General features: G+C 37.5%; 1 protein-coding gene across 3 annotated transcripts in view; it reads right to left on the bottom strand.

Moving 5' to 3' along the window:
• Positions 1 to 14,043, bottom strand: part of TRPC6 (transient receptor potential cation channel subfamily C member 6) — a 137,424-nt gene extending 123,381 nt beyond the window's left edge. For all 3 annotated transcript variants that reach the window (XM_036862392.1, XM_036862394.1, XM_036862395.1), the window contains exon 1: positions 13,564 to 14,043. In XM_036862392.1, coding sequence (XP_036718287.1) covers positions 13,564 to 13,733 — 170 coding nt within the window. In that variant the 5' untranslated portion in view covers positions 13,734 to 14,043. The remainder of the gene's footprint in view (positions 1 to 13,563) is intronic.
• Positions 14,044 to 18,640: the final 4,597 nt, after the last annotated feature.

Below are 18,640 nucleotides of genomic sequence, written 5' to 3'. Positions count from 1 at the left end.
ATGTATTTCTACCGTATCTGTGGGAAGGAAGGTGATCTCCGCGTCTTACTCTTCCGCCATCTTGCCCCTACTCCTGCTTATGGTTCTTTGAATATATGTAAACTGGTCTGTCCAATTCTAGCCTTTATATCTCTTAACCTCTCTCATATTTTACATTTCTTATCTTTCTGTATTGCATTTTGAGAAACTTTTTAATATCTATCTCCCAAATTATAAATTCTCTTGCTAGCTGCACTTAATCTTCCATGAATAACTCTGGTCCATTGATACTTTTATTTCAATAGTTTTTTGTTGTTGTTTTTTTTTTTTCTGAAAGCTGTATTGTTGTCTTGTCATTTTTTTCAATACGCTTGCTCAGAGAAAGACAAATATCATATGATACCACTTATATGTGGAATCTAAAAAAAGCCTACAAATGAACTTATCTACAACACAGAAACAGAGTTACAGATGCAGAAAATAAACTTATGGTTACCACGGGGCAAAGGGGGAGGGATAAACTGGAAGATTGGGATTGACAGATACACACTCCTATACATAAAATAAATTATTAATAAGGACCTACTATATAGCACAGGGAACTCTACTGAATACTCTTTAATGGACTATATGGGAAAAGAATCTAAAAAAAGTCAATATATGTATACATATAACAGATTCACTTTTCTGTACACCTACTTCAAACTAACACAACATTGTAAATCAACTATATCCCAATAAAAATCTTTTAAAATTATGCTTGCTCATTTTTGATAGTTTTCTTGTGCTTGTTCACTTTTGGGATTCCATCTTTATGTCTTTATACAGTTCAAACAAAGTAATTTTATGTTCTTATCTTTAATCCTTATATTGAAGTCCTTAAGGGTTTTATATCTTGCTTATTACTTCTGTTTACTCCCACTCAGGATGGCTGTTTTCTTGTGTATCTAAGGTAAATTAAATATATACTCACAATTAAAGATTACCAATTTGTAGAGAACGCAGAGGACCTGGATTAATTGAGGATTACCAGGTCCAAGGCAGAGTCTCCTGACCACGATGCTGACATTAGCACCTTATTTATGGAATTCCACCTTTCAAGCATTCACTGCTGCTCTGATAGAAGCCTATGACTTGTGCATGTTCGTGTTTGCATACAGGGGTTGGGTTAAGATTTCCCTTGCTTCCTACAAGCACAGAAATATAAATTATATTTTACACAGAATCTAGTTGTTTTGTAACAGGATGACCATGAAGATTATCTATTCCACTGGAGGCAGAATTTCAAGAAAGTTTTACAAAATCTCATAATATTCAGAAAAAGAAATCCAGTTAAGTGATAATAAGCTTATTTAATAGCAAAATTTTCACCCTTTTGGAAAATTTTACCCCATAAAATCTTGGGTGATTTAAAAAGGACAAACTTCCTCTATATTTTCTGAAAATACAGATAATTCAAATCAGAAAGAAGGTCAACATTAAGATAAAAATAAAATTCAAATAAATTACTTTCTCCTCTAATTTAAATATAAAATTATTGCATCATGTTTTGATTTAAGAAACAAACTGGAAAGGTAGTTTTTCTCATAAAACAACATGCTACTCTCCTGACATCTCATCAAGCATATCTCCTATCTCATCACTTATGCTCCTAAAATATATCAAGAATAGCATCTTGTTATAGCAGGTATTTGATGAGAATCTGCTGAATTAAAATATACTATTTTTCAATTTATCTGATAATAACTAATCATTGGATCTTAGGTAGAAAAATGAATTTCAATCTCACATTTTTGCATGGATGAATACACTGTAATGGTTTTCTTGATTGAAATTAGGTTTAGTTCCTAACTCTGGTTTTCATAGTGAATCTAAAGTAGCTGAAACAATAAGTTTCTAAACCTGACTACATATTAGAATCAACTAGGGAAATTTTTTAAAAATATTATTCCTAGGCCATAACCCCCAGAAATACTGATTTATTTGAACTCTCGTAATTATTAGGGAATCTATATTTTTAAAAAATTATCCAGGTAATTCTAATATATAGCCAGATTCTCAAACCACTGATAAAAACATTTTTTAATCCTCATCATCTGGTGTACATGTTTAGACAAGAGGCTGCTGATTTTTTCTGTGTTTACATCAGTCGATGTGCAACACTATTCCTTTAGTAATATCTCACTGCAATTTTCTAGTGAGGGTATATCAAATTCTTGCATGTAAGAAAGTGAGGATAATGCCTAAGTCTGAGCGTAAGGTGGATTGCAATACAATTTGAGAATAATTGATCTAATTTCTAGAAGACAGATTACCATGAAAATCAACTAAATGTGTAAGTTTTGCCCTGCACAATGTGATCCAAATCAAAGTTACAATATCATTAACATGTAATTTTAAAATCATTTTTACTTAACCATTCTTTTCTCACTTTCTCGATTTTAAGTTGGATTATTTCATTTAAGTATTTAAGACTTCTCAGGATGTAATGAGCTTTGGTCACAGGAAGTTCAGTTTTCACAAACTTTTTCAACTTAATTTAAATAAAAAGACAAGAACCTTTCCTGTTGCCATTTTAGTAAAAACAAAAAAGACTAATCTCCATGAGTGTTCTATCAACACAATGTAAAAAAATAAATGGTTTATATTCATATTTTCTTGTTTGCAGGATTATTTAAAAATATTTGATAAGCACAATTTTAGGGATCAAGCAGATATATCACAAAGTTCTTAGAATTCATTAAATGACCTACACTGCAAGAATACAAAACTCCAATACTGTAGTATTTCTGAAAAGGCTAAAATGAAAACGTGGTATCTTAAAGGCAAAGTCTCACAAAACTGTATGAAGCCCAAAGAGAAAAGAATTTTAGAGATAAGGCCAATCTACTGGCCTTCCACTTTGTATAAGGAAGACATTGTATTCATCCAGCAAACGTTGATTGAGTCCCTACCAAACGCTAGTCACTGTTTACAGACTGTATCCCCGCCCTCATGGAGCTGCCATTCCAGTGAGGGGAAGAAGTTCAGACAGTGAGGGTCAAAAGCAAACAAACAAAACAGTCAAATAGGAGTTTAAGTACAGGCTCAGATTTTTGAGAGCCATAAATTCTTAGACAAGTTACTTAACCTTTCTGAACTCGCTTCCTCATTTACAAGTAGAAATAATATTACCCATCACACAAGTTTGCTGTGATGATCAAATAAGCTAATATAAATATAAGGCAAAAGACTGGCATAGTCTTATCTGTGTTTTAAAGTCAGAGAATAAAGTTCAAACTTCTCTAATTCTGGACAGATAATAAAGTGTATTGTCTGCCTTGTAATCTTTCATATCTCACCTTCTCTTTCATTTACCCTGACTCTGGCAGACCAAACACCAAATTTCATTGATTCTAGGATACATAATTCTCCCACTTTAACTTCTCTGGAATAGAACATGGCTTATCAGTGCTGCCAGTTGGGTGTCAGTCATTATCATGACAGTTTTCCTTTAGCAGTGCATGTACAAGCATTAAAAACAATGGCTCCAAAGTTTCATAATGGATAACAGTGGCTTGAAAATAAATCCTGGAAACAGTAGCTAAGAATTCCTTTCAAGCGTAAGAAACAAATACATGTGTGTATGTGCATATGTGTATTGGGGAGAGTGGATCATACATGGGGATGATGGTGAATCAGATTTGTTCAGCAACATTCAGGAACTGCTAAGTCAAAATAGTCTAGCTCTATATAATTGCAAAGTCAGTTTAACTGCCTAGCACCGAAAGCTTTTGGTCTATCATGGTTCTTTGGATTCTTTAAAGAAATGCTGCATCACCAATGTCTTCTTGGCAAAAAGGACAAGACCGTGTGGAGAAACATAGACATTAAAAATTTTGAGTTGAAAATGACTCAGGAAAGTTCATCTCTGAATATGAAGAAGCTTTAGGAATACCTTAACTAAATTTATTTTGTTTAGACTTTTTTTTTTCATATGTGTGTAAGAGTTATATATGACCCAAACCTACACCTAATTAAGTATAAAGATCTATTTCAATAGTTATAATATAAAAATCTAAGGTATAATTTAATTGATACAGCACTTTTTTTCTTGTTTTTCAAAGGCACATAAAACATCAGGACAGGTTAAAATTGATACAACCCTGGGCTCTATGAAATACAGTATCAGTGGTTCCCAAATACGGTGCTAAGCACATCAAAGGAGCTAAACAAATATTTGTTGAAAGAAATTAATGCATTCTTCAAGATGAAATACAGAGTCTGGCCCTGAATGCCCCTCCAAGAAAAGGGGTCCTGCAGAAAACATTTTCCTGGGGAGAAGAGAAGATTCTTACAGTGCCCGGGAATCAGCTTTTCATAGCAACTACTGCCATCCTTCAACCTATTCAATGCAAAATTCTGTTTCAGAGAGTTTAACATAGTAATAATAAAAATAAGTTTTATCTATAACAGTTTAAACTGCCTAAAAGAATCTTTAAAAGAGTTTTAGAAATCATGTCATTTCCAAATCCTATTATAATTCTCAAGATAATCTTGTTAGTAATTCCCATGAAGAGAACTCTTCCCAGTTTTGTGCAAAGGTTTTGTGCTGACCCATACATGTCAGGACAAGATGTTCTTTATGCTGCAACCAGAGCTTCTGTAACTGAAGCATGAAATCTGCCTTGAAAAGGCAATCAATCTTAACATAACTATCCACGCTGTAATTGATTTCTGGGGCAATATATACTTTCAGATATGTAAAATGCTTTAAACATTATGCAAATCCTGCATTGAAATCCAGTTTCACACTACCATTTGAGTCAGGTCAGTTTTTCTGATACAACCTGTTTCGTAGCAAAGAAGCAATTTCATCCACATGATAGAAATCAAGAGTAAAAGAAAGCTTCCTCTTTTGTAATCTTAAAAGAGTCATGATCAACTTGTGTACCATTGCTAAAATTAGTAAGCAATTTACAGATTACTTAGTTTTGATGCATTCACCGTCTTCCTTTGGTGACAAAGATTGGCAGTTTTTCAAGACCTAGTTTCACTGTGTGTCTAGATAAGTGATAGAATCTTTCCTTCTTTCCTTTCTTTCTCCTCATTTCTGTCAACTACTGGCTGTGTAATCCCTGGCAAGTCACTTAACCTCTCTTTGCTGTGGTATTTTTTTACTTTTTTCTTTCTTATCATTAAAACATCAGTAAAACAGAGATTTGCTGGAAGTATTAAATGTGTTACGTATAAAGCACTTAGAGGAGGGCCTAGCACATAGAAATCCCTAATAAATCTAGTTATTTTTATTATTATGTGACAAAATCATATAAGGTCAACAAAGATGAATGAATAAACAGATTAATGAATTAGTGGAATATAAAGCTTGATCTTCACGGATGATTAAGATTTCAATAGAAAGAAGAGGTAGAAGTGAAACACATATATTACTGCTATTCATAACCTTTCTTCCTGTCTTCTTCCCTCACCAGAGAAGAACTTAGATAAAAGGAGCACAGGTCAGGAATCTTGGTGCCGTAGATCAGAGCCAACCTGTGGCTTCTCAAGTACGTATGAGAAGATAGAGGAGAAGGAAGTGAGTGTGCTCTCCAAGAGGACACCCACCACGTACCCAGCTGTGCCGGGCACAGGCATGATTATATGGGATGCCGGGAGATTAGGGGACTCTGTGCAACCTGCCAGCCCTTCTGTTTATGCGTTCCAGCCTGCGTTACCTAAAATGTATAGGTTTTTGTCCACTTGACAACAACTTTCCAGCCGTGTAACTTTCTAAACATTGCTTAATGTCTCTAAACTTCAGCATGGTCATTTATAAAATAGACATTAAAAATATCCAAGTGGCTGCTCCAAAGAGCAAATTACATTTGTATGACAACTAGAAAAGGACCTGCTACAGAGTAGGTATTCAAAAAATGTTAGTCCCCAAAAATATACATAAATACTTTAGACTAGTCCTCTACAGAAACAGCAACTTGCACTGACCTGTAAATAACTCTAGTCAGTACCACTACTCCTCTTTGTCCTGGCTGAGTTACCTGAATTAGGTTGAGAATAGTTAGACTGCAACTAACGTGTTGTTTGGGTATTTGTGCCATTCATTTCTATATGCTGCTCCAAAAGGACATTCTATAAGAAATGTGATTCAATCCATTCCAATACCTTAAGGGTCTTAAACAGCATACCAAGTTTTAGATGTCAAAGTTTAATTGAAATTTGACATATAGATGAGCACTTCTGCCTGTCCTGAAAGCCAGCAGAAGCTTCCTAAACAAAGAGCGATCACAAACGGTAATTTTATCCAACTGGTTCCAATTACATTTAGCATTTTTTATGAAAGAGGGAGAAAAAACAAGAATGGACTCAAGAAAATGTTTTCCTTTTATGATTTACTCTCTAAGAGGCAAAGATGAATTGCCTTATGAAGTCAACTTACTTCTTATAACTCAAGGAACATAACTGTCTAGAGAAAAAAAATTACGCAATGTTTTCCTAGAGGTAAACAAACATTATGTTACAGAATAAATGTGGGCATTTCAGCACATCTGGAAATAACTCCACAACCTATGGTGTTGGACCCCTAAAAAAGATGTTCCGTGATAATAAATTGTTATCAGCAGATGTTGATTACTTCAAGCCAGGGGAGGTTTAGAAACAAAATAGATGGTTTCTGTCATGCAGAACACAGACCTTTAAAGTGGTCAGTTAAAAGAGACACACCATTAATCCAAATGGCAGCTGGAGGAGTTGTTGATTCCTAAATGAAGAAGGGGAAGCAGATCCAAAGGTGATTTTTACACTTGTTTTTCCTCTGTTAGCACAGCAGCTTCCAAACTGCATACCCTTAATCAAGGTCCACATCTTTGCTTTATGGTTATAGATGCTATTTTTTTCAAAGGACATAATAGATACTAGCATTCCCTCTGAATTCTAAACCACTACATATGTTTGTGATATCATAAGAAATCATGATATCACACGTACTCTATTTGATTGATTTTATTTTTCATTTGATAAGTGTGTTCTTATAAGGAAATGAGTCCTTGATTTTACTTGGAAATCCCTTGTACTGCTGCTGAGTGGCTGTGTTCTAAGGTAACTGCCCCTATGGGTCAGAGAGTGAAGCCATACCTGTGTGGGTAAGTGGTAGGATCTCTGCTTAAAAGAGTAGATATACCTAATGTCAATGATCCAGGAAAGAAGGAGATCCTAGAAAAAGAAATGGAGTTTGAGAGGCATATCTTACACTGGGTAAAGGGAGGAGGGTGGTATTCCTTTGTCCATCTGGGTTAAGACTGACTTTTCTTTTTTTTTTTACTTCTTTAAAGATTTTTATCGGAGTATAGTTGATTTACAATGTTGTGCTAGTTTCAGGTGTACAGCAAGGTGAATCAGTTATACATATACATATATCTACTCTTTTTTTTAAGATTATTTTCCCATATAGGCTATTAGAGAGTACTGAGTAGAGTTCCCTGTGCTATTCAGCAGATTATTATTAGTTATCTATTTTATATCTAGTAGTGTGTATATGTCAGTCCCAATCTCCCAATTTATGGAACACTGACTATTAAGGGCTAGATTGTCTGGGGATGGTCTGAGGAGGGGAGGGAAGAATACTCTCTGCCAGTTGGATAAAACTTGGGGTTAGGCAGGGGTCAGTCCTTAGGAGACTCCACAAATGAGCTGAAAGACAGTTATAGCCAGCCAGGAGTTTTTCTCTGTATGTTAATTCTCTTTGGTTATTCCTAAGCATTTGACAAGTACTGATAAAGATACAGCCTCATCTCAGGTGAGGAGAAGGAACTTGAAGGGAAGAGTCTGGGGCTAGAGCTAAAAGGAGAGCAGCATGGTAGTGGCATAGTAATTAGTGACAGATCCCCCAGAAGAAGGTGAATCTCAGTGGACAGGCAGCTGGAATATAAGATCTGGGTATCTCCTTCTATGTGGACATTCACTCTTCTGTCTTCCTTAAAGGACTCAGATGCTATTTTATGAAAAGAGCTGGCATCACGTTATTCCTTATTAGAATAAATACTGATGAGAGGATAATGTCTTTGTTGAGGAATAAATTAATTTATACCTTCTCTTTGCTAGATACTATGCTAAGAGTAGAGAAATGAAGGACTAGAGGCATACAGTCTGGTAGAAAGAGATTTGTGAGCAAAAAGTAAAACGGATGTTTGAATAGACATATTTATCAGACATAGGGAGGCAAAAATAATGGAGGGATAACAAGCACATAAAAATGTAATGTGGGGCTTCCCTGGTGGCGCAGTGGTTGAGAGTCTGCCTGCCAATGCAGGGGACACGGGTTCGAGCCCTGGTCTGGGAGGACCCCACATGCCGTGGAGCAACTAAGCCCGTGAGCCATAGCTACTGAGCCTGCGCGTCTGGAGCCTGTGCTCCGCAACAAGAGAGGCCATGATACTGAGAGGCCCGCGCACCGCGATGAAGAGTGGCCCCCGCTCGCTGCAACTGGAGAAAGCCCTCGCACAGAAACGAAGACCCAACACAGCCAAAAATAAATTAATTAATTAATTTAAAAAAAATTCTATTAAAAACAAAAATGTAATGTGATTCATAGGCTTGAGTCCATACTCTAACTTCAGTCCTAAACTTTTTCAAGGGATTCGTGTACTCTATCAGCAGTTAATGTCAGAAAACATTTTCTAGCCTGCAGTCTGAATTTTTCATTCCCTTTTAATACATAAATGAATTCAAGGCATATTTTATTTTGCCTGGAGAAAAGAAGGCTATGTTGGGGGAGTCTATTTATCTGTGGTCTCTGACCTTAGGTTACCTCTCTTAAATCAAGAGTTCAAAGTCTGGGTCCTAGGGCTCATAGATGGGTTTCATCCAAAACCATCCTGAGGTCAATTAAAATTTAAAAAGATCCATGACCCATTAAAACATTTTTTTAAAAGGTCATTTTTGTTTCATAATATGAATTAAAGTATACAATTAAGAATCTCTTTGGGTTTCTCCTAAGACCATGATTTAATGACACTTGGAATCCCTTTTTGTCCATATCCATGTTTAAAGAGATCCTACCAGCAATGGAGCACTGACTTTGTATAAAAAACTACACTAATAACTAGAAAGTAAACAATGCTTCATGTAAAAGAAAAACCATAGTTTTTATAAGCTATACATTGCATAACCTGGGTATCAAAATACACTATGAGTGTATTTTCTTATTTTGAATTTTAAAACTTACTCATTTGAATCTCTTATATTTTGGTTCATTTTTATATTTCTTATCTTTAGTGTTCTTCAATTTCAATATAATACATTTAAATGGGTTTATTATTCTGTATCGCACTAATATTCTTATACTTCATAAACATGAGAGTTAATCACTTCTGGAAAATTATCACCCAGTATCTATTCAAATGTTGCCTCTCCCTCATTCTCTATATTTTCTCCTTCTGGAACTCCTACCTTCTTGTTTCTTAACTCAGTAATGTTTATATTTTCCATTTATTTATGTCTCTGCATTCTAGGTATTACCATCGATTATACCATGGCTAATCTGCATTTTTAACCCTTCCATTGAGTTTTTATTTCAAAATTATATTTTTCACTTACAGGTTTTCTATTTGTCTGTTTTTTAAAAATAAGTCATTCTTTGTTAGGGTTTAACTTCTTTATATACTGTCAACATTTTATACATATTCATTTTATATATTCTCTTTCATGTTGCTATATTATCTCAAGTTATTAAGGATCCAATACTGCTGTTATGTCACATGTTAACTCTCCCTCATGGACTGTACTGTCTGCTAACTTTTGTTCTTAGTTGATTGTTTCCTTGTGTGTTTCGTCATGTATTATAGTGAGCATATCTTTAGCAGGGCTTGCTGTTTTCTTGAAAATCCTTGGCAGTCTAGATAGCTGGTACTATACTTTCAGAATGGTTTTCTGTTTTACTCTTCTAGGAGCCTCAGGAGTATTTTTCAACTTGAAGATTTCTAGGTCAGTTAGGTAGTGTAAAATACAAAAGCAAAAATAGAGTCACATGATGTTCAGGCCCAAAGAATGAAATTCTTAGGAGAAGATTCCTTTTCCTCTTACTAACAAAGTTTCTTGTTCTCACTCTGTGCTGATGGCATATTATTCTAGCCTAACTTTTCACTAAAATAAGGGTCCTGGTTTTATGCAGTGGACAGGGATGTCTCAGTTCCAACTCTCTGCCTCATCTGGAACCAAGGCCTTAGCTTTTCTCCATCTCACATGGACATTAGACTCCAACCTCCTGGTCACCCAGATCCATCATCACTGGGGCAACCACAGCATCGGTTCACAGGATATACTCTGGCTTTTAACTTATTTGCTTTTAGCAAATGGTAATCCCTTTTATTTTTTGCAAAATTGGGTACCACGTTAAAATCATTTAGATTATTTTATCCAGTACTGCTAGGTGTTTGTAACCGTAATTTTTTTTAGAATATCTCAGTCTATTGTTTTGCCAGAGCTTTAGTTTACAGTTTGTTTCATTATTCATAATTAGTCTTTTCCAAACAGAAATTTCAGTTGGACTGTTTCAGATGTTGAGAATTTAGAAACACTTAACATTTTTTATGTCCAGAATTCTTCTCCATGTTCAGAAGGGATGGACTAGAGACATTTTTAAGTTCTAAATGAAGGAACTCTCTGATATAACTCCTGGGATCCTCCTAGGACATGGACATTTCTTGCTAACCATCATTACAAACTGATCAAAATAGATTGTATTAATTGATTTCCAATTAGAAGTTGAAAAAAGGGAGAATTTGAATCTTTTTCTTCTAAGCACCACTTCAAAATGTTACTTCTTACACTTAAGTTCTGAGAATATGTAATTGCTCTCAAATAAGATAATTTGCCACAATTTTCAGTAGTAAAAGCCTCATAAATATATGTAAAAATCATTCTACATAAGTGAACTATGACGCAATATTTTAGCAAGTCATAGAACTTATCCCACAGAATTGACAATTTGCAAAAATCTGTTATCTTACAAGGGAAAAAATCTCAGTGATTTGAGATAATGGCAGTACCCATATCTAAAGTATACTAGTGATTGCCACTTTCACAAATATAATGCTTCTCACTCTAGGAAAATATACAAGCAATTGTTTAAATTACAAGTCAAAAGCATATAGAAGCTCTTATTTGTACTCTCTACCAGAGGGAAATAATTTTCTTTCATTCTTTCTCATACATCACAGGTGTGAAGTACTATTGTTTATTGGTTAAAATGTTTCAGTTACTTGATTATTCAACTGGAAAAAATAAAAACCTTGCCAGAATAAATAGTGATGAAAAGTAACTAAGAACCTTTTGGAAATAATAGATTTGGACAAGACCAAAGTCTTACTTGGAAACATGGCTCACTCTTAAATTTACTATCATACCTCTGACATGACAGGGGGTGCTCATTAAGAATTGAAGCACATTAAAATATTTCTGTTCATCTCTCTACTGCCAAGGCCTATCCATTAAGAGTGATCTAGGATTCCTGAATGAAGGGAGAAAAATATTTATTCTCTAAATAGTAGATGATGTGAAAACTAGATAAATCAATAAGGCAGTAAACCACATTTGAAGAAAGCATTGGGGAAACTTTTCAGGACAACTTGCAATTATTGTTTTATTTAGTCTCTCTCACTACTAACATATAGCCACAAGTGTTTAAAGTCAAATTATTTTCCCCACACAGTAACAAGTGACTGTAGAATGATTAGGTGATAAAGAGAAAAAAAAGATTTTGTCTATGGAACAGTCTAATTTTTAAAAAGCAGTATAGCTTTTATAAGTTGCTTAACTTACCCACAGGTAACATTAACAAACATAACCCTCAGGCTTAAGGGTAGATCTTAAGTCTAAGTCAATGAAAAAGTCCATCTATGTTTTAAACATACCCTCAAAACAAATTTGAAAGTAGCTGCATTCAGAATATCCAGAATTGATTTATTTATTTTTATTTTTTCTTGGCATATATCTCCTTGCTACTCAAAGTGTGCTCCACAGACCAGCAGCCTCTACATCTTCTCAGAGATTGTTAGAAAGGCAGAAATTTGGGCTGCATCTAGACCCTACTGAATCAGAATCTGCACTTTAACAAGCTCCATAAGTAATTCATATGCCATTAAAATTTGAGAAGTTCTGTAGTAAAAGACACAGAAATATTTTCTAATTTAACGTCAAGTACAAGATTTCTTTTGAGGGTGATGTCCTGGAATAACATAGTGGTGATGGTTTCCCCAAATCTGTGCATATGCTAAACACCACTGAACTGTACAACTTAAATGGATGTATTTTATGAAATGTGAAATATATCTTAATTTTTTTAAAGAAAAAAATAAGTAACAGTAAATGCTTTCAAACCATACAGCACGTAGATGAATGGAACCAGTTCCAATTTTTTTTTTCTTTTATCTAGGGGAAAAATTAGATGCACCATTTCCCAGGGCTCACTTCTTACTGGGAAAGGGATCTACAGCAGGCCTTGACTCTGGGCAGCCCTGACCAATGATCTGAAGGTGCACCCATCCATCCTGCCCCCCATTCCCCGAGAGTGAGACACACACACACACACACACACACACCCCTCTACAGCTGCTTACAGAACTGCTACTGAGAACTGCTTTCCTCGGGAAACCGCATGCGGATGGATGTGACATGTCAAGAAACCAGACTGCCCAATCAACTAAAGGAGCAAAGAGGCAGACACGCTATCTGCCAGCTGCACTTGTGGTCCCAGGCGTGTGGGGGAGGGGAGACTTCCTCATTCCGTCCTCTGCTTGCCCCTGCCACCCATCCCCCGCCAAAAAAGAAACTCCAGATTCTTAAATAAAATCTCGTAGTCACTCAGGGTCCACAGCAGACGACCTTCTTTGGCTTCTACAATTATCAATTTCCGGCCCGCACCTGTAACAGGCTCGCCTCCCCCGGACGCCCTTGGTAAAAGCTTCGCGCTATGGGTGGGAAGGCCTAGAGGTTCTATTTCTCCTACTTAACCCGGCGAACCGGAGGCTGGGGAGAGGATGCCTGGGGTAAGTGCACCCCCTCCCACGCGCACCTTCGAACTTTGCGGCCGTCTGGTAGCCGAGGACCTGTGCGCGCCACCTGAAGGGCTACGGCGGGGAGCGTGCAGAGGGCGGGCGCGCGGGTTCTCGAGTTCCCCCGGCAGGAGCGCCGAGCTGCGCCCAGGACCGAGAGTTCTGGTCGTCCCTCCCACAGTTGCTAAGAGTCTCAGGGGACGCAAATTTGCATCAGTCCCCCGCCCAGACCATGCCTTTGGCGCAGTGACACAGGGTCTCTTTGAGGGCGCCCGATTACTTGGGACTAAAGAAACCGACAGACACCTATCACCTGTATTGGCGTCGGTACCCCACGGTCCCACTCTCTCGGGAAAACCTACCCGTGCGTGCTCGCCCGGAGCAAACCTTAGATCCGCGCGCGCCTTCCTCTCACTCGGGTCTCAGCCCGGCTCGCGCGGCCCTGGGAAGGCAGACGCGTGCGGAGCCCCAGAGTCTTCTCCGGCGAGCGCACACTTCCCGCCTGCAGCACCCCCGGCCTGCCCGCAGCGCCCGCACTCACAAGCAAGGGTAGTAGCCGTAGGGAGGCAGAGGGGGCTGCGGACAGCCGTCGTCTCCCAGCTCCGAGTCCATGAGCAGATAGTCTTGGCTCTCGTTGCGCCGCGCGCGGGCCGGGGTAGCCACCCCGGGAGAGCCTCCCCTCCCGGGCCCGAATGCTGAGGTCTGGTTCATGGCGGGAACGCCCGACTGGCCGGGATCCAGCTCCTGGGGGAGGCGCCTCGGCAGTTCCAGCGGGGACCCGGTGCGGAGGGGTCCGCGTCACCTGCCGGACTGGCCCGCGGCAGACTGGTGCCCAGGGGGCGAGGGTGAGGCGAGGAGCGCAGACGCCCTGCGAGCTGAGCTCCGCGAGCGGCTCACCCGCTGGCCCTGGGAGAAGTCACCACGCAGCGGGTCGCAAAGGGGCCTTGTCTGGGGTGCGTCCGGCCAGGGGACCCCTCGAGGAGGCGGCCGGGGCTCCCGGGCCGAGCGAGCGCAGGCGGGGCGGCGGGTGGCAGCGGAACCTGAGAGCTGAGAGCAAGGGAGACAGAGCTGAAGAGTTACTATGTCAACCGAGACTCTCCAGCCCTCGGCTCCCGCCTTCTTCCCCCGCATCCTCCGTCATGATTCCACCTTTAAAGGGATTGGAACGACGTTCCAGAGAGCAGCCAAAGCCTGTCGTGTAGCCGCAACTTTCAGGGCCAAGATGAACCTAAAGTAGGTGGAGCCACACATGCACTTTTTTGGGGGAGGGGGGGAGGCCTAAGAGTTTGCTTATATAGAAACTATACAAATTAAGAACTTTCTAGGAAGCTTCTCTTAAGTAAGACTCAAAGAACTCTTTTTTAAAAGAGACAGGAGCCTCTCCTTTCTCCTGTCTGCCTTCATTTCTTAGGACATTTTCTCTCCCACTCCCAACCCCCGAAGTTATAACTCTTCACTTTAAAATGAACAACATTCTGTGTTCCCAATGCCAAATGTTCCCAGTTCCTGAGCAAATCAACAAAAATAGGCATTTTCCGATGATACCAATAGAGACCAACAACCTGCTTACTTCAGAGAAAAACTTTCCTTCCATCATTGCAAATGCCAGAATTATCTCTCGGCCAGATGTTTCCCACATTTCCGAACTGTTTTTAATTTTAAGACTTAGTTTTAAATTCAGATTTAATCTTCATACATGTGCAAAGTAAAAGAAACTCAACAAGGATGAATCACTATCTGTAGTAGTTCGAGTAGTTGTCATTTAGGAATCCATTAGTTCAACAAATATTTAATTGATCCCAATTGTGTGCCAAGAACCATTTTAGGATTCAGAGGCAAACTAGCCAGATAAGGTGCCTGTCTGCCTTCCTGGAAGAGAAGGAGACAGAGATTAAATGAGCAAATGAGAAAGTATCAGAGAAAAAGGCTACAATAAAAATAAGACAGGTTGATGTGATAGTAACTGGAGACTGACTACTTAAGATTATTAGGAGGTTAAAAGAGACCTTTCCAGGCAGGTGCTAGTTAAGTGGAGATGGACAGGGCAAGGAGCCAGACATGAAAAGATCAGAAACTGGTTGCAATAGGATTGAAGAAAGCCAGACAGTCTGAAATTCTGTTGACAAAGAAGGTACTTTTGCTTCCCATAAATAGGTGGATGATAAAATGGATGTTGGAAGTGTGAAAGCAGTGAACTTGATGGAGGAGAAAAGAGGTCACAAATTTAGTGTTTTTGACTTTGCCAGTACACTAAGAACTAAAGCTCAGAGAGGACAGGAACTGTTGTATGCTGAGGGCCTGCGTCTGTATTTGTCACTGGTATGTGGAATGAGTGAATGAATAGATGGATGGATGCAGTACAGAAAAAATAAGAAAACAGTCTTGGCCACTAAAAGAACATTTACCCTGAAAAACTAATCACCATCATTGTGAAGTACATTATTCCGGATTTAAGAATCTCCTTCTTTGATTTCCCATCATGTGGAGCCATGGTTTAAAGTTCTTACTTTCGCCTAATAATTATGCATAGTGAAATTTGTCTGTGGCAGTTGCCATCTGTAAGAACTCAGTAGCTTTGATGCTTGAATGAGTTAGTTAATAAATGTTTAATTTAAATAGTGCCAAAGTAATCTGTTTGGGAACATCAAGTATAGTAAATAATTTAGTGGGGAAGGTAATATTCAAATGTTTTTGACATTTCAAATTCTATGAGTTAAAGAAAAGTTAGAAAAGACCAGTGGTGTTAGTTGAAGTGTTTCATGAAGTGTTTCATTTCAAAAAATGAAGTTTTTCATTCTCAGGTAGCAACCTTCACACTGAAAAAATTATTACAGTAAACTTATAATGTGATATCAACTTATCACTTTGCAAGATAAGACATGCTTTTCTCTGTTTCTTAAATATAGTTAGTACAGGACCAATAAATCCTAGGGACATTTTCCCAGGAGGGAGAAGGTGGTGTACAAAGGATTAGAGGATTCTGAAACAGTTTAATGATATGAGGAAGTGGAAAGAGCATTAGATTGGAAGGCTGAAAGCCTTGTTCTAACCATTCCCCTAACTGAAGCTGTATGACTTGAGAGAGGACATCTAATCTCTCTATGCCTCCTTTACTAATCAGTAGGCAGATATATAATTACTAAGTACTCCTCAATCTCTAATTTTCTGCATTTTATGCTTATCTATGAAGTTTTATCTATTCAATTATGTTAAAAAAAAAACAGTGAAACAAAGACAACCCAGACAGTTAATATATTTTTTAATCACGTGAGGCATTGCTGAGTAGATCTGGAGTAATGAAGAAAATTGGTGAATGAAGTTAAAAATTAAAAAATAGTTGGATGAGTAAAGAAAGTATAGTTTTCATGAGCTAAAAAAATTGCTATGCAATTTTATGTATGTTTATGTAGTATGTTTATGGTATTAAAAAAAAAAAAAAAGAACACCAAGTTGTAGGTCCAAGATATGGAGATGAAGGTAGACTGTGTGTCTCTATGTGGAAAGGGAGGGATGCCATTAAGAGATGACTTTTACCTCATTATACATACCTGCAGTTTGTTTGATTGATTGATTTTGATATAACACAGTATTTTGAAAAGTCAAGAAAAAGAGTTGCCCTCTAGAAGGTCTCAGGCTAAGACCCCAAAGGGAAAGAAAATGATATTGCTACTGGCATCAGGGACAAAAGGTTGAGAAAACATTATTAGATGCCTAATGATTCAAAAAGAAGGTGTTACATTGAAGACTTTGGGCAGCTGCGGTTTATGAGGTGCTATTGTTGATGGGAAGCCACTGACACAACAGCTTTTCTGGGAAATGCAATTTGGGGTTAGCTGGCCAACAGCTACAAACAATAGTTTAGTCGGAAATTCGTGCGGATAATTCAAAGCATGGAGACCCAGAGCCCTGACTTCTAATGCATGTAGAATCCACAGGGAAAAAAACAAAAGCACCTTAGAAGCTTCAGAAGGCTTGATCTTCTATAAATAAAGGACCTCTGTAAATTCTGGACTGAGTGAAATAGTTGCAGGTGATATCAGATCTTTGAACCTCAATTGCTTAATTTTTAAAGTAAAGGGGTTGTAATAATTACATTTAAACCTCTACTGCAGATATTAAAATTTTACTATGTTAAATATTAGAAACAGTAAAATTAAAGTAGCAACCGACTTTAATATTTTCTTTGATTTGAGCTTAACATAACTATCCAAAATTCTAACATTATCGTATGGGTATTTTTTAAGCACTTGTGATTACCATGGTCTGAGAACAAGTCATGTTCAACTAAATTAATCTCTCTTTTAATAGAGTTATTAGAATGCTTTCAGTAAACTATTGGCCAAGGGCATCGTATAATATATTTGTCAGCAAGATTGAAAAATATGGACTGAGTAATGGAGGAATGACTTGTAAGTAGTCAGAAGACTGTTGAGAAGACTGCTGACCTATGGATCAGTGTCACCCAGGCCTAGTAGATGGAGACATATCAAAAATGGAGGGAGTTACTTTATAAGTATTTAGTTTCCTATCACTCAACACATTCAAATGCAGCATAGACCTCAGTTTTTTACATATGCTATAAAATAAATGAATGTATTTGTGGCAAATTAAATGACCTCTAAGATCCTTTAAGAAAAAGGCTGAAATTCAAAAACTTATTATCATCTCAGTGGATCCAAAATGCACAATTGATAAAACACAATATCTTTTCCTGATTTATTATTTTTTTTCAAAAAAGCTTAGTAAAAAGGCATGTCTTTAACATGGTGATGATCTATTTCAGATAAAACCAACATGGAGAAATACCAGAGATGCTTTCATCAATGTAAGGAATAAGATAAAGATGTTACAATCATTATTAATAATTATTAGCTAAGAACTTCTATAATAAGCTAAATAAAACATGATAAATAAATAAGAGGGAAAAGTTTGAAAAAGAACATAAAGCTATTAATTTACAGATGATATAATTGCCTACTGTAAAAATTTCAAGACTTTTAGCTGAAAATTATTAGAACTGTAGAGTAAGAAATGTGTTTGGAACATTGTTGTATTATAAAGGCAAGCATAGAAATTTCAGTAGTTTTTCCTATCTACTAGCAATAGCCAAGGATCAAGCATCAAGGATTTGATCCTTGATGTTAAGACTGAGATTTATAGGCCTTTGGGGCTCAAATAATTTCACAGTTTTATAGTTTACTGTCTGGGGATGAAAACCAACAGCCTCTTCAACCTTACAGGTCTCTGCATTTCAGGACTCTATTCTCTTTCAGTTTTGCTTGCAAACTTTCCAATACTATTTAGAGATCATCTCTTTCTTATATTAAATTGCCAAATGTAGCCAACAGCAACCAACATTTGCTATGAACATTAGTTTTTTTCAATTCTTCTTTACAATTAAAACCTCATTAGGTACATTGTCTGTCTTCCAAGTAATTGAAGGTGACAGGTTTTGCCATTTTTTCCTACCACATGACACCAGTTACTCTTGAACTACCCTCTTTCCTGCATTTGATAACAGATTCCTTGTCTGTCATCACCTGGCATCTGAGGAAATGCCACATATTTTAGTTTAGTTTGTTTGTTTGTTTGTCTTGTTTTGTTTACACAATCACCCC

The sequence above is a fragment of the Balaenoptera musculus genome, chromosome 8 (assembly GCF_009873245.2).
Source record: "Balaenoptera musculus isolate JJ_BM4_2016_0621 chromosome 8, mBalMus1.pri.v3, whole genome shotgun sequence".
Classification (NCBI taxonomy): domain Eukaryota; kingdom Metazoa; phylum Chordata; class Mammalia; order Artiodactyla; family Balaenopteridae; genus Balaenoptera; species Balaenoptera musculus.
Note: the sequence above shows the minus strand (reverse complement) of the source record. Positions and strands in the feature narration are given on the sequence as shown.